This window comes from Psittacula echo, assembly GCF_963264785.1.
Source record: "Psittacula echo genome assembly, chromosome: 4".
Classification (NCBI taxonomy): domain Eukaryota; kingdom Metazoa; phylum Chordata; class Aves; order Psittaciformes; family Psittacidae; genus Psittacula; species Psittacula echo.
In genome coordinates this window covers 38,107,643-38,123,542 of record NC_137738.1, presented here as the reverse complement: position 1 = coordinate 38,123,542, position 15,900 = coordinate 38,107,643, and the positions used below count along the sequence as shown (strand labels likewise).

The 15,900-nt window shown below is 45.1% G+C and overlaps 1 protein-coding gene across 2 annotated transcripts in view; it reads right to left on the bottom strand.

The window, feature by feature from the left end:
* Window positions 1-11,369, bottom strand: part of GRM1 (glutamate metabotropic receptor 1) — a gene marked incomplete at its 5' end in the record, with an annotated part of 170,642 nt that extends 159,273 nt beyond the window's left edge. Inside the window, one exon of one of the 2 annotated variants that reach the window (XM_080616429.1) lies at window positions 10,655-11,369. In XM_080616429.1, coding sequence (XP_080472555.1) covers window positions 10,655-11,354 — 700 coding nt within the window. The remainder of the gene's footprint in view (window positions 1-10,654) is intronic. The other variant, XM_080616430.1, reaches the window with a different exon arrangement.
* Between the last annotated feature and the right edge of the window lie 4,531 nt (window positions 11,370-15,900).

The window sequence follows — 15,900 nt, the reverse complement described above, 5'->3', positions numbered from 1 at the left end:
TGCTGGCAGTTAATATAATTCAAACATACTTTAAGAAATTCATTTGTTTATAAATATTCAAGAGGGAATACAAATGGAAATCATTCAAATGGAGAACCATGGCATTTTGCAACAAATAATATGACTTTTCAGAAAAATATCTGTCACACTGGTTGATACAAGCCATCTAGGCATTGGCATGTCACAAGAGGAAAGGACAGCTTGTGATGCACAGTGCTTTTCATTAAAAAGCGCCCCATGTGTCACAAAACGCTATTAACACACCCTGGCTCTGTGTGTAGTACTGCCAGACTGTAGGTTAGATAATGGAAAATGAAGGCAAATCTCACATACTGTGTACTGATTTCTTTTCCATGTGTGTTACTCATCTGCTCATTGAACTCACAAAAGTAGTGACTCTTGATCTGATCTTGATCTACAACTATTAATCTAGTCTTATATGTTACAAGACCTTAGTAAGACCTAACTACGCAAAAAACAGTCTGCAATTGTATCCCTACTTTAGTCATATTCGGACAGAAAAGAAGAAGCTGCATGCTAAATTAAAAAAAAAAAAAAAAAAAAAAAAAAAAGGGAAGAAAAAACAGTACACTAATATTTAATTTAAAACAAAATAGATTATATAACTATGAGAAAGCTAAGTTCAAGGACATTAAAAGGAACAGCCAAAAAAGTGAAATGCTAACAAACTACATGAACACCACTCAGAAATATATGAGAGGCTGAAAGCCAATGCTCCAAACCAAAGAGAAAAGCCAGCATGATAAAGCAAAAAAGTAAATTTCCTAAAGCTATTAAAATGAAACAAATAAAATAAATAAAAATAAAGCAAATACTTTAAAAAGTCTAAATTGTATCCTAATGAGGAAAAGAGAACAGAGTATACCTTGACAAATGAAATATAAAACCACAATAAAACAAGATGAAACAATTTTGAGACATAAAGGCATAAAATCTAATAGCCCACCAGTCTTCAAATATTCCAGAAACGGGAAACTTGCCTGATATTCAGTGATAACCAGCTACATAAAAAGAGCACATAGGGAAGACAAAACCATAACAGAAAAGTCTAATTCTCTCAGTCTGCACTGGCTGTGAAGGTGGATAGAATGGTTCTTATACAAAGGTCATTTCTTATGTAGAATAACACTGAACTGTAGTCCCAGAGTGTCAATAGAATGTATTTTAGAACAAATCTGTGAGATAGACTTTAACAAATTGCCCAGTACCAGCTAAATTTCTGCTGTGGTATGTTGCTACCAGTTAAACTGGCCTTAGCACCGAAACAGATGGAAGCAGTAAAGTTGGGTAATTTTATATTTTCATATACTAGTTTTAATTTTTTAACAGAACTCAAGAGGCAGTACAGAGGTATAGAGGGTAATCTAGTGAGCAAAAGACAGGTATTTTTTCAAGCTTCAGATATTTCTGCACAAAGCAATTGGTAGGAACTCTAACAAAAACCAGTATTAATGCACAAATAAGTAAATATGCCATATTAGGGAAGAATGAAACATAGCTTTTGCAGAGAAAATACATACCTCAGAAGTTTATTAGACATCTTTGTTGAAGCAGGGAACCATATGAATGACAGTATCACTATAGAGTACTTGGAATTTAAGAAAGATTTTATGAGGTTTCTTATTAAAGGCTATGACAGAAATACAGATAATATGGTATAAAACAGAAGGTCATGGATTAATAATTCACTAACAAATGGGAAACAAAGTGCAAGAAATAAATTTGGTATTAAGAAATTTAGAGTAACTCGCATGAGGAAAACCCCATGTACCATGTAACAGTCTCTGAAGTAAGCTTCACCATTTAAGAAAAATGTTTTGTTGTAATTTTAAAGTATTTTCTGATAGCATCCACTCAGTTCATGGTGGCAGCTAAAAGACTACTGGAAGTTTATTGGGAAAGGTCTGAGAGCATTACTGAAATTATTACTTCACAAATGAGTTTAACTATAGTGTACCCCCACTCTGAATACCGAATATAGCTCTGTTTCCCCACATTTCATATTGGATGTAGAAGCACAAATTAATAATCAGGACTAACAAACAATGAGAAACTTTGTATGAATGTATGAAGGTAATGCAGTCATCAAGGAATAGCTTTAAGCAAATAATAGGAAACACTTGCTCACACAACATACAACACAGTCATAGAATTCATAGAATCATAGAATAGTTAGGGTTGGAAAGGACCTTAAGATCATCTAGTTCCAACCCCCCTGCCATGGGCAGGGACACCTCATACTAAGCCATGTCACTCAAGGCTGTGCCTAGCCCGGGCTTGAACACCGACAGGAATGGAGCATTCACTACATCCTTGGGCAACCCATTCCAGTACCTCACCACCCTTACAGTAAAGAACTTCTTCCTTATATCCAATCTAAACTTCCCATCTTTAAGTTTGAACCCATTACCCCTTGTCCTATCACTACGGTCTCTAATGAAGAGTCCCTATAGCCCCCTCCAGCATTCCTACAGCCCCCCTTCAGATACTGGAAGGCTGCTATGAGGTCTCCATGCAGCCCCAACTTTCTCTGCCTATCTTCATGCAGGAAGTGCTCCAGCCCCCTGATCAGCCCTGTGGCCCTCCTCTGGACTTGTTCCAACAGTTCCATGTCCTTTTTATGTTGAGGACACCAGAACTGCACACAATACTCCAAGTGAGGTCTCACGAGAGCAGAGTAGAGGGGCAGGATCACCTCCTTCGACCTGCTGGTCACGCTCCTCGATGCAGCTCAGGATACGGTTGGCTTTCTGGGCTGCGAGCACACACTGAAGCCAGCTCATGTTCATTTTCTCATCGACCAACACCCCCAAGTCCTTCTCTGCAGGGCTGCTCTGAATCTCTTCTCTGCCCAATCACAGCTACCTGTGCCTCAGATTGCTTCAACCCAGGTGTAGGACCTTGCACTTGGCATGGTTAAACTTCATAAGGTTGGCATTGGCCCACCTCATAAGCATGTCAAGGTCCCTCTGGATGGCATCCCTTCCCTCCAGTGTATCAACCGAACCACACTGCTTGGTGTCATCGGCAAACTTGCTGAGGGCACACTCAATCCCACTGTCCATGTCACCGACAAAGATGTTGAACAAGACTGTCCCCAACACAGTTCCCTGAGAGGCACCACTCGTTACTGGTCTCGAGCTCGACATTGAGCTATTGACCACAACTCTTTGTGTGTGACCATCCAGTCAGTTCTTTATCCACCGAGTGGTCCATCTATCAATTTAGAATTGATAATTTATATTTCTCCAATTTAGAGATAAGGATGTTGTGCGGGACAGTGTCAAATGCTTTGCACAAGTCCAGGTAGATGACATCAACTGCTCTGCCCCTGTCCATCAGTTCCGTAGCCCCATCATAGAAGGCCACCAAATTGGTCAGGCAGGATTTCCCCCTGGTGAAGCCATGCTGGCTGTCACCAACCACCTTGTTGTTTTTCATGTGCCTTAGCATGCCTTCCAGGAGAATCTGCTCCAAGACTTTGCCAGGCACAGAGGTGAGACTGACTGGTCTGTAGTTCCCTGGGTCATCCATTTTCCCCTTCTTGAAAATGGGGGTTATATTTCCCTTTTTCCAGTCGTTGGGAACTTCACCTGACTGCCGTGATTTTTCAAATATGATGGCCAGTGGCTTAGCAACTTCATTTGCCAGCTCCTTCAGGACCCGCGGATGGATTTCATCAGGTCCCATGGACTTGTGTACATTCAGGTTCTTAAGATGGTCTCAAACCAGATCCTCTCCTACAGTGAGCCTAAGGTCTTCATTCTCACAGTCTCTGTATCTGCCTTCCAAGACTTGAGTGGTGTGATCAGAGCATTTGCCAGTGAAGACTGAGGCAAAGAAGTCATTAAGAACCTCAGCCTTCTCCAAATCCAGGGTAGCCAGTTCTCCCAATAGCTTCCAGAGAGGGAAGTCCCTAGTCCTATTGTCCCTAGTCTGTCTTTTATTTGCAATGTACCTGTAGAGTCCCTTCCTGTTACCTTTAACATCCCTAGCCAAGTTTAATTCTAACTGGGCCTTAGCTTTCCTAACCTGGTCCCTAGCTTCCAGGACAGCATCCCTGTATTCTTCCCAGGCCACCTCTCCCTGCTTCCACCTTCTATAAGCCTCTTTTTTCCTTTGAATTTTCCTGAGCAGCTCCTTATCCATCCAAGGAGGTTTCCTGGCCTTCCTGCTGCACTTCATTGTTATGATACTATAGAGACTGAAGTATAAATAGGCACAAAAAGGGGTTAGACAAATTCATAAAGGAAAGGGTCATTGGTAGCTGGTAGCCCCAGTTACTAAAGTACTGGAGTTGTGAAGGTATGCTCTGTTCATGCCCTGCTGTTGCTTCTTTTAATATTCAACCCATTGTTTGAGGACTAGTACAGCAGTTTTAATATTTCTTTAATTTTGAACAAGAAGCAGCAACAGCTACGATTGCTTCAAAGATCACAAGACTCCTGCCACCTCTCTCAGTAGCCAACTTTGTGCTGCATTAATAGGCAAAGCACATCTAGAAGTTGTTCTTTAAGCCGTACATTAATAAGAGGAGGAGGAGTAATAATAATAATAATAACACTTGGGAAAAGCTACATTCTGAAAAAACAGCCAGCAAAACCTAGCTGGTTATCCACTGGATGACATTCATTTTCTGCACACCTCTCTCTACCCACCTCTGATCCCTTAAGCATCTGTTAGATACCCATAGGTGAAGGGATGGTTTCTTTAGGCGAAATGCTATTGTAGTTCATGTCCAGTTAGTTTCTGGCCCTCCCATTCAGACTGCCAGCACAGGTGTTAATTACTGCCATCTGGGATGGTGGCTTATGCTGTGAACACCTGCCATCCAGCAAATACACTGAAACCTCACTTTGTTTCACATGGGTCAGTAAGCACCAGTTAGTAATGACTTTGGTATTTTTCTGGGTTTCATGTGGCAGGTGCAATGCTTCTGGTTTCCCACTACAGTTACCAGCTCACTGATGCACCACACCCCTGAAGGATTTTTCTCAATGGGTGACACTACTTCTAGTTATATGATTTCACTTCACATAGCTTTTGGTTTCTGTCCACAAAACCTAAGGATAAGTACCTTCGTATTATGAACCATATGCTCAAAGGAATATTTTAGAGGCATTTTCACAAAGCTTTTTGAGAAAGCCAAGATCATTTAACATTTTTAAATTCAGTATTCGGTGAGACAAGAATCCTGCAGGAGTTCACAAAGATTGTGGGAAGCAAAAATCTGAACACAAGGGCATAATGCAATAAAAAAACAGAAGTAAAGTGCAAATGAACTTATGGTGCTGACTGATAAATACGAACTCTAGCAATATCACTGAGAAGGCAGGCACAGAAGTTCGGTGAGTCCTTTGAGCTGATTTAACTCATGCAGCTGCCAGTTGTGCAGTTGGAAGGCTATATTAATTTTTAAGTTAGGAGTACTGCAAAGCAATATATTTTGAGGAATTTCTCCTGACCTCTCTGGTGCTGGTCACCCACAGTAACTTTGTCAACATCAATCCATGTAAATGATTCTCCCAGTACTTTCCAATAAATGTAATTAATGCATCCAATGAAGGGAGTGTTCTAGTCCCTACCTGTTTTCAAATTAATTTCTGTCGTCTGTGGGACATCTCTCTCTCTCTTTTTTCCCTACCACAAGGGATGCAAAAAGGACCGTTAGTGAAGCTAGTTAAATAAAGGAAAAAATTGATTGGAATTTGCATTTGTGAACATACATCTCAGGCACAGTTCACAACACTTCATGAGGTTAACCTTTAAGAGAATTTTTGTAACTGTTGGTACCTATAGAAATATTTGTAACCTCTGAAATGTCAAACACATGAACTGGTCTTGCTGTTCCCTACTGCCTGACCATAATATTATCAGAAAGTATCAATCATCAAATGACACTGTGGAATTAATAATATAACATTGTTAGAAACAGCTGTAGGAACACCTCGTGAGAAATTAAACACAATTGTATGAAAATTATTCCTTTGAGCTATTTGATGGATATTGCCCCATTTATCTTTGAACAGAAGCATTATCTTCTATAAAGCTATTTTAGTGAGTTCTACTGAAAGAATTTATTTCCTGTGAAATCTGCAATAAAGTGCAAGATCCACTCACTTCCATCCTCCTTCCAACATATATAACCATGCTTATGAGTTTTCTGTATGTTACTAGCGTGGATAGTGTACAGCAGGTTATCAAAAATCATTGTGAAGATAGTCTACCTACTATCTACTTTGATCTGGAAGTCTTTACAGCTGTGCCATCTGCTTCATCATAGTTAATTTTAAGCCTTGTACTCAAGAATAAGAAACAGCCTGGCAACACAAATCTGACAAAATTGATCAAAATCAGAAACATCTTAGTGCTCTTTAAAATTAATCCATAAAGAATCAAAATTTGGTGCAATTGACTTAATCATTCCATTTCCAAAGTTGCTTCTACAAAATCTGCATGTCAATCTGTTGGAATGGAAATCTGTTTATAAAGGGGTATGTGTACACTAATGCATAAGAATGGTCCATAAATTGCAAAGAGTACTCAAGTGGATCTATTCTGCACATTCAGATTTTGTTTTCACAGAATCAAAAATCTCACATACATTTCATAAGGTTAACACGTATGCAACAATTTTAATTAAAAGCCAGGCACAAGCATTAAGTATTTTTATTTTGTTATTCAGAACTTATACATTTGGGATATGAAGTGATAAAAAGGCTTCTTACACCATCATCCCTCCTGCTTCATGTGTAAGAGGAACAGCTAAAAGAGGGATTTGCAGACTCGGTGCTGATCACTAGCCAGATTGTCAGCATCTTGTTAATTCTGGAAGCTGGTGTAACCTACAGCAATCCCACAACCACTCTGCATTTTCTGAAGACGACCTGATCACCTTCTGTGCCCACAGCATCAAGACAGCAGAGGTCATGTCTGCCACGTCTTGCCTTGTCCTGAGGCAGCCCAGGGGCTCTCCTCCAGGCAAGGAATAAAGTGTTCCCTGTAATTCTTCAGAGTTTTACCAAATAACCAGTGTCTACCTGGTAAATTGAGAATAATACTTGACTCTGAGGTTATCTCACTGAAGATCAGACTATCTCACTTGGAAAATACCTTAGGAAACGTAACTCCTTCTGCCCTTATCACACTCAGGATTCTGCCCAACTTAACACATGAGCTTTTGATGCCTGTGATTTCCATAGGAAGCCTTGGCTCAGAGTTAGGCATCTGCTTATGTGTGTTTCCAGGTAAGAATGACTTCCAAACCTAAGAGCTGAGATGCACACACATCATGAACTCCAACTCTGAACTACCTTCGAAGAATCCTTAAAAAAAAATAATAGCCCTGGAAATGCCTTGCAGCTACTATACAGTCCCACAGCCTTCCACCGGCAGATGCACAGATTTCTCACATCGTTTAATGACTGCTGCCCACTCTGGAAAAAAAATGCACTCTTGTGATGTGCAACTATGCCTAACTGAGATACAGAATGAAATAACCAAACATAGTAACCCGCCTTTCTTTTTTCTTTAATGAGGGGCTTTATGTGTCAATTTTAACCTAAAAGGAGAAATGTGCTATGTGGGCCTTTGAAAACAGATCTCACTAGGCTGAGAAGTTTCTACTCAAGTGTAATGTTTATACTTCTTAACAAACAACTGTGCAAATGTGCAGTTATGGCATACCTACATGCAACTTCATGTACTAGTGCGTAGATTGTATATATGAGATTGTATATAGTCAAGTGTCGTCAGCATTAATTAACACCAATACTAATCCATGAAGAATAAACTTCCACATCAAATGCAAAGTAGGATATTGGGGACTACTTAAAGACACCATGCTACATGAATGACTATTATGTTCATTCTTACAGCATGTGTAAGCTTCACGGTAAGAAACATGGGCACTGGATTCTGTGGTATTTATTTCTGATTTTCATTAAAGGTATAATTAAGTATGTAAGACTGGTATTGTTTGGCGTATTCAAATAACTCCAGCTAGAGTATAGGAGGAGAGGAAGGGTAAACAGAGGAGCTGGAGGGTTCAGACTGTCTGAGAAAGGGCTTATCACTGCTAGGCTTTTTCTGTGCCTCTGCCCTGGGTCAGTGTAGACCGAGGAGCATACCTGCTGCACCTGAGGAGCACACTTGCTGCACAAGAGGCCAGTCAGCGCAGTGGTCTCGTTGCATCCCCTTGTGGTTGGGTGACTGCGGGAGCTGAGAATTGTCCACACCCATGAGAACGAAAGGTTGGGGAGGAACTAAACACCTTTTCTGCTCTCAAGAGGTGGCCAGGCTGGATCTGGAGTACTCAGAAAGTGACACAATTAACTTCCTCTCACTGTCAACCTGTGCATTTCCTAGAAACACGTCCCTTTCTTGCAGTCCTTGCTGAAGTGATTTTCCAACCCTCGAATTCCTTCCAGAGCATTTTGCAGCCCACCATAAAGACAGAGTAGAGCCCGATGAGTAAGTGTGGAGGAGGAATGTTTCTAACTGCGCTTTATCCCCATATTTCCAAACATAGCATGGATGGAGCAGCTCCTGCTCATGACAACTTATTATTCAGAGTGCCTTTGTGTTGTCTCCAGAAAATGATCCCACCTTTAGGAAACCAGCAAGCAGATCTCTCACAGGAAATGCATGGGATTTGAGAAAACAGAAATTTAACAGTTTTCATGAATATTAACAGAAAAAGAAAAAAAATTATAAAAGGTCTTTTGAATACACCCAATAACAATAGGAATGGGGTTAATAACGTGTCTTTCTAGAAAGAAACAGAAGTTGAAGCTTCATACACACTTCCAGTGGAATCTGTAACTTGAATCTAACAATAAAGGCATGGCAGATATGGATTAATAATAATTTGAAAAGCTATGAATCTCGAGTGCACCATCTGCAAAGTCCTTGTGTTGTTTCCCAAAAGCAGACTGTTGCCTTGTAGGGTAGAATTGATGCATTGTTTTCAAAAGTATCACCTCGAAGTCTATAAAAATATCTTGCAACAAGCATTTTTCAGCAGCCAGTAACGTACTCAATAAAAGTGGATATTTAATCAAAATTTCTCACAGTCAATGGCTGGAATCACAAGTTATAATGATCTTTTTAAAATGAATGAATAAATAACCTTCTTAAACTGTTGTCTCTTTCAAAAGAGGTAAGTCCTGCTAATTTACATCTACAGAGGGAGAGACGAAGGGTGCAGGTCCCTGGAGGCAGCTCCTCAGGCACTGAGAGATAGCAGAGATCCCCCAAGTGCCTCAAAGGGAGAGATGGCAATTTACATCAACAAAGAATTAGCCTCTTTCATGTTTGTTTTTCACCCTGGCCTTCCACAAGTTCTAAATCTATCTGTCAGCAATAGAAAATCTTAATAGCTCGTGTTCAAATCTTGCTAGCAGTTCGTTTTCTCATCTGAATAGGGCATAAATGAACTGCAAATGTCAGCTCATTGCTTCCTGCTCTTACTCTCCCCTCGTCCTCACCCCAAATTGCAGCACTTCTGTTTTAGGTGTTCAGTTTAATCCAATTCATCTTTGAATGTTGAGTATGCAACTCTTCCTGGAGATTCTTTTATTTATTCATCAATATGTATGTTCTTCACTCTTTTTACTTAATCATTTCTGTGAGAATGAAAGGTGTGGAGTCAGCTCAGGAACCAGAGGGAATCATAAATCAAATCCTTGTAAGAGACATAATCAGATGAACAGAACAGCTGCAAAACTATAGCAATAATGTGGTCAGGTTTGCAATTTTGTACTTAAAAATCCCATTTTGAGGATCGTAACTGGACCATAGGAATGTCACAATAATAGATCGCAAGACTTAGCTCCTATCAAATGCAGTTATTTCTGTCATTTATGCTGGTGCACCTAGCCTGGCTATAAACCAGCATTTCCTTTTTAAAAATACCCTTACTAGTGATATTTGGTTTTTGATATTTGAAATCGATAAAACCTGTTGACTACGAACAGAGCATACAGAGCAGTGTTTTTCATTGTTGCTCAAGCTGCATAAGAGCCTGCTTGGCCGGACCCGCTGCCAAACTGAACGCTGTCTTTTCCTCCTGGCAGGACCTGGCTTCGCAGGGGCTACGTGGACTGCAGGGGGATTCTCCGATTTCTTTCCCTGCGCTCGCAGTCCCAGAAAGCAGGTTCACACGCTGCCCAGTTCGCAGCTAATCCGGAGTCCCTGCCGAGCCCTAACTCGGCTTTGCCCAGCTTCCCGGGGCGGCCGCGGCTCACCCGAGCCGCTGCCAGCTGCCATCCCTTAGCTTTTATTGAGACATGCACGAACCGCTCCGTGTCTGAATGAGGACGAGGGGCGAGACGCCCGGCAGAAGCCTGATTTCTTGCGGGCTTTCCTGCGCTGTTGACCCACCACCACCGCTGCCCGCAGCAGCGGTGTCTGAAGCCGGAGACGCCGCCGCGACGGAGAAAACTCTGTCAGTCCGTCCGCCTTGTCCACTCACCACTTCTCCCCTTTCACTTTAAGGCCCCCTCGGGTGGCAGCACCCGGCGCTCTCCCCAGTCTCCCGGCGGTGACCCTCGAGCCCCCGCGGAGGGCGCAGCGCCCCAGGGCCGGCCGGGGGAGGGCTCCCGGGGAAAGGTGCGGGCTACCCCGTACCTACCTTCCGTATGGACGGCGGAGACGTAGGTCCAGTTGTAACGCTTGACGATGTCGAGCATGGCCCTGGCTTGCAGCGTGTCGGACGGAACTACCCTGAGGAAGTATTTATAGAGAGTTTTGTCGCTCAGGTCGATGCTGGTGGCGGAGTAAGCGATCTGGGGGATGTCGAAGAGCTGGAGCAGGTTTTGGACTTGGATAGCGACCGAGCTGGAGCCGGGGCCGATAACTCCCGCGATGGGCTTTTTCACTCTGCCCTGGGGCTGGGGCTGCGAGTCGGAAACGCAGCGGGTGCCTCCGTCCCGATCGTCCCTGATGGAGATGAGGGAGTCCCGTATAAACTCGATGCTCTGCTCCAGGGCCACCGAGGAGTGCCAGCAGGAGTCTCGTATCTCGCTGCCCAGGGTGATGTTAGGCAGTAGGACGGGGTCAGCGTTAATTTTATCCAAAGTGTGAAACATGGCTTCGACTCTCTGGATGCCGTACTGCTCCCGGATTTCCCCGCACTTCCTCTCGGGCACTTTCTCAGCCGGCGGCTGGTGATGGACGGAGAAGAGGGCCCCGATGATGACATCCCCGTCCATCCGAGCTACTGACCGCTGCGAGGAGGCTGCAGAGAGAAGCACCTTCCGCCCGACGCTCCTGGGAAGCACGTCCATCTCCAGGAACAGAGCAGGGAAAAAGACCAGCAGCACGCCAATCATGGTGTTGCACGATGTCATCCAAACCCAGGTTATGAATTTCACGGGCTCCTCTTGCCTGCACATGCTTTAAGGACATGTAGGAAATGGCATGCGCTTCCCCCCACCAGCGCCTAAGTTGCTCCAAATAACATCACAGCGAAGTCTTACAGCATCGCTCTCGAAGGTGCCAAGGCAGCCGTCATCCTACTGACTTTTAACCTGCTGGCATAGAAACGGGGGTTTAAAGCAGGCTAATCGGGAAAGCCATGTTAAACCAGAGCTCGATAAAGCAACCCCATACAGTTCGGTATGACTGCTTTCGCAAACATCCAGGGCAATTTGAGGGGTAAGCCTCTCGAAATGAAGTTTCACGAGGGATTAACATATGTCTTTATTTGCCTTGACATACTCGCATATGTTAGGTTTATCTGGTCTCGCCTTTCAAGCCGAGGCGGGTGTTCCCCGCACCTTCCGCAGGCACACACACACACCCGCCCTCCCAGGAAGGTGTGAAAGCTTCCCAAGGGAGTTCGCTCATCGGACAAGCGCCTTAGCCCGGCCCCGGCGGCCCCTGCCCGGGAAATGGGGTGACAAGACCTTCTCTTCTCACGTTCTGACTACCTGAAAGCATCTTCCTCAGCTCAGGAAATTCCCTGCCCGGTAAAGAAAGGGGTGAAAAAACATAGCGAGCAATCTGCCCTGCCAGCGACGGGAAATGTCATTTAAAGGTCAGCGCAGGGAGGAAGAATTACTTTACAGTTTAGATTAACTTTTCCGCGTGTAGGGGGCAAAACTGTAATTCCGCCAGGCACACACATATGCAAGCGGTCTTAATACATACTAGTTACTAAGGCAACGGCGAGCAGAGTCCTGATGTGCCTTACCGGCACGCCTGCCTTTTGCAGGCAGGCTCCGAGCGGTCACCGGCGGCCACGCCGGTGGCTGGGCTTGGAGGCTTGAAACGCCGCGATGGAAATGGGGTGGGCGGCGCGGCCGCCGCTGCCGCCACCACCGCCGCTGCCGCCGCCCGGGGAGCCGGCAGCGTGGCAGCGTCGGGTCCCTGTTGCACCACGGCGCCGTCAGCACCCGGGACAGCGCCGGCAGCCCGCCCCAGCCCCGCCGGTTTCTGCCCCGCTGCCCACTGGCCCTTGTCCCGGCACCCCTCTGTCTCGGTGCCCCCGTGTCCCTGCCCCGGCCCCGCTACCGCCGGCTCGGCAGCCCGCCAGCACCGCTGGGCGCTTCCCCAAAACTTCTGCCCTCCTCCCGGCGCTGCGGCCGCGGTCCCACCGCATGCACACACACACACACTCGCACACACACGCATCCTGAGACACGGACCCCGTCCGCGGCACGCACCGTCCCTGGCCGGCCGCCGCTCTCCCGACCCTGTGGCGGGCAGGCGGGCTGGAGCCGGGGCCGCGGGGGTGCTGCCCACCGAGCGGCGCGGAGGGCTGGAGATGGTCACGGGGAAGGCTATGCTCCGAAGAGAGCCGTCGTCCTGGCTGCGTGTGCACACACGCCCGCAGGCATAGCCTCCTTAAGTCTGCTCCCCGGGCAGCCCCGAAGCCCCTCTCCCGAGCGCCTTCTGCCTGCTCGCCCGCCCCAGAGGCAGCCCCACCGCTGAGCCCGGCGGCCTACTTGGAAGGTCCCCCCGGGGCCGTACCTGGCCGGGCAAGGCGGTGGCTCCGTGCCCGCCCGGAGCAGCGGGCAGCGGCGGCTCTCCGGCCGCCCCGAGCTGGCGCGCTGGCGGCGGGGCGAGGGCTGTGGGCTGGGCGCTGGTGCCCTCTGTCTTCAGCACCGCTCCACCGCAGCGAAAAAAACAGGTCATCCCGGGCTCATCCATTATCTCATACGGTAGGATAAGTCATTCCCCCCCCTCCTTGATTTCTTCGGCTATTGTCTTGTAAGCGAGTAAGGAAGCCTCATCCGGAGCAGGCTGCGGCTGCAAGAGATATGTTTCTTCTCACCTCTCGCGGCTCTTAATTCGGTATTTTCTCGCCACAATTAGCAAGAGGGAGAGCAAAAGCAAGAGATTGCTGCTGCTCGAAGGGGACCCAGAACCATGCTCGGGAGATCCGAGACAGTGAAATGTGCCAGTCTGCTACACAGGTAGGGTTTCTCTATTAAAATAAATATTTATACTGAAGGAGAAGAAAATACTGCAACAAGATAAATCACCTGTAAGGATAAAGGCATTGAAATTACAGTTTTCAGGTCAAGATGAATCTAAATGAAGCACGTGAGAGGCATGTCAGATTAAAATAATACCAGATTGAATATCGTAATTCAGACGACCTGCTTGCATCCCTAACACAGGTCTCGGGTGTTTTACTTGACTGTAGAAAAGTTAAAGTTAGATTACCTCCCCACTGGGAACTCTATAGATATTTGCCCTACTTTTGAAAGAAGAGGCAAGGACAAACATTTAACTATTGCTCATTCAGAGAAGAGTTTGCAGTGAACACTGCCTCAGGGGTGTCTTCTCCCTCTGTCAATATTTGAGCTTGTTTTACTGTCACACAGCTAGCTATTTGCCTGTGCTGTGGGTTTATTCATGAGGCATGTTCATTATGGAAGACCCTGGCCAGAGATTTGCTGGTGCTCACTCTCCCTGCAGGTCATGTTTCCCAATGAGGGAGCCAGGGGCAGAGGGGCTGCCTGTCCTCTGCCTCTGGGTATGAGGCTGACCCAAGACACTGCAAAGCCAGCCTAGTGCCTAGGGCGGCTCAGACAGGACTGGGCCCGGACAGGCTTCCAGACGAGCATGTAGAGGGTGAACAAATTCCCTATCATCCACACTTTAATAATTAAACCCTAGTCTCTGCCCTTGACACAATGAACCTGCAGCATGCCAGCAAATTATTCCAGTGGTTAAGTGAAAGGTTTTCTCCACTGGCTCTCACAGGGGTTGCATTTACAAATGCTCCCATTGGTCCTTCCCAACATTTAACACCCTGTAGCCTTCATCCCCTCCAACCTAGCACTCACTAAGACAGCAGGTCTTTCTGCTGAGGCTCATGCACGTCTGTCACACAGAGCCGTTCTCCTTCCTGTGACAGTCTAAGCTTTGCTGAGACTGAAGAGTGGGTTACCAGGTCCTGATGCCCAGCCATGGCCTTAACTGCTGCCTTTCCAATCCTTGCAGCACCAGGTACAAGTAGGTAGGAACTGGTAGAGGTCTGGGGCTCATGAGAAGACACCTGGTATGTCACAAGGCTTTAGGAGAGGTTAGGAAAAGAGGGCAGTGGGACTGCAAGGTCTTTGATATACCCCAGATCAGGGGGAAGAAGGAAGTGGGATGGCTCTGGCCTTTCTCCTATATATCCCAATCCTGCCCCAGCACACAGATCCAATACTTCTGCCCTCAGGAACAGCTCATGCCCTCAGCCCTGCTGCCTTCCCAAGTTTCTTAACATATTGTTCCTTTATCACTTGGTAGCCCCATCCTCGGGGCACTACACAGGACTGCATTTTTTTGCAGAGATATGAATTGCCATAAGACAAGAAGAGGATCAGGGCAAGAACAGAACAGGAGCTGATGCTGGCTTGTACACAATGTTTGCTTTCCATGGGAAATTACCTGATGTTGAGTATTTTTCCTTCCTGAAATGGAGGAAAAGTGAACAATTTTCAGTCTCCCATGTAACACAACCTAAAAATCACTTGGCAGTTGATTGAAATATTTTGATGGCATCAAAAGTGTTTTGTTCTGTTTTCCTTTTAAACATTTTATACAGTGTAGGACAGTGTATCATTATTTTTACTTCAGATTAAATCAATCAGCTTAAAATGGAAGTTCTGTTCCAGTATTTCTTTAGAACTCATGGTTTGGGGTTTTTTTCTCCACAACAGACATACTCCCGTTAAATATTTTTATTTTATCAAAATGACCTCTTTCAACAGAAAATTTTCTACTGGAAAAGTTCTGGTCAGCTGTAATGAGAAAGGCCAATGTATTGTAGGAAATGGTTTGAAAGGAGGGTTGTTTGGGGTAGCAAAGACTGAAGCTTGGAAACCTGGTTTGCTAAGCCCCCGGTTTTGTTTTTTCAAACACAGCTCCTCTCTCCTCTTTTTCCTGCCAAGAGAGAAAAGTCAAATTACTGTCTAGTTGTGCAGACTCTCCAGCTAAATTATTGGGGAGATTTAAAGCTATTCTGCAAGGATCAATGCCGCTAAAATTATACAATTTTATTCTGCCTTGGAAACAAGCAGAAAGCTCATGTGTTCCTGTCTGAAGTCAGCTAAAATATATACCAGCTATTTGATAAATTGCCTATAGTCCTTTCTATTCTGCTCACGCAGATGCTTTCATTTGAAGATTTACAAAAGCCACCTACTATATATAAACAGTGTGCATGCCAAACATGTATAGGTAGCCCTCTGTAGTAGATACTGAATTGTTTGCTCACAAACAAGGATTTGGAGTCATCTAGCAGGCTTGTTCAGTCAAAACAGGGATTTTAATCTTCCTAATATATTCAATACATTTTCTCCTTTTCTCTTAGCAAAGCAAACATTTCTCATAGGTTTTAATTTAAAACATGTGTCATCTACAACATCATTTTCA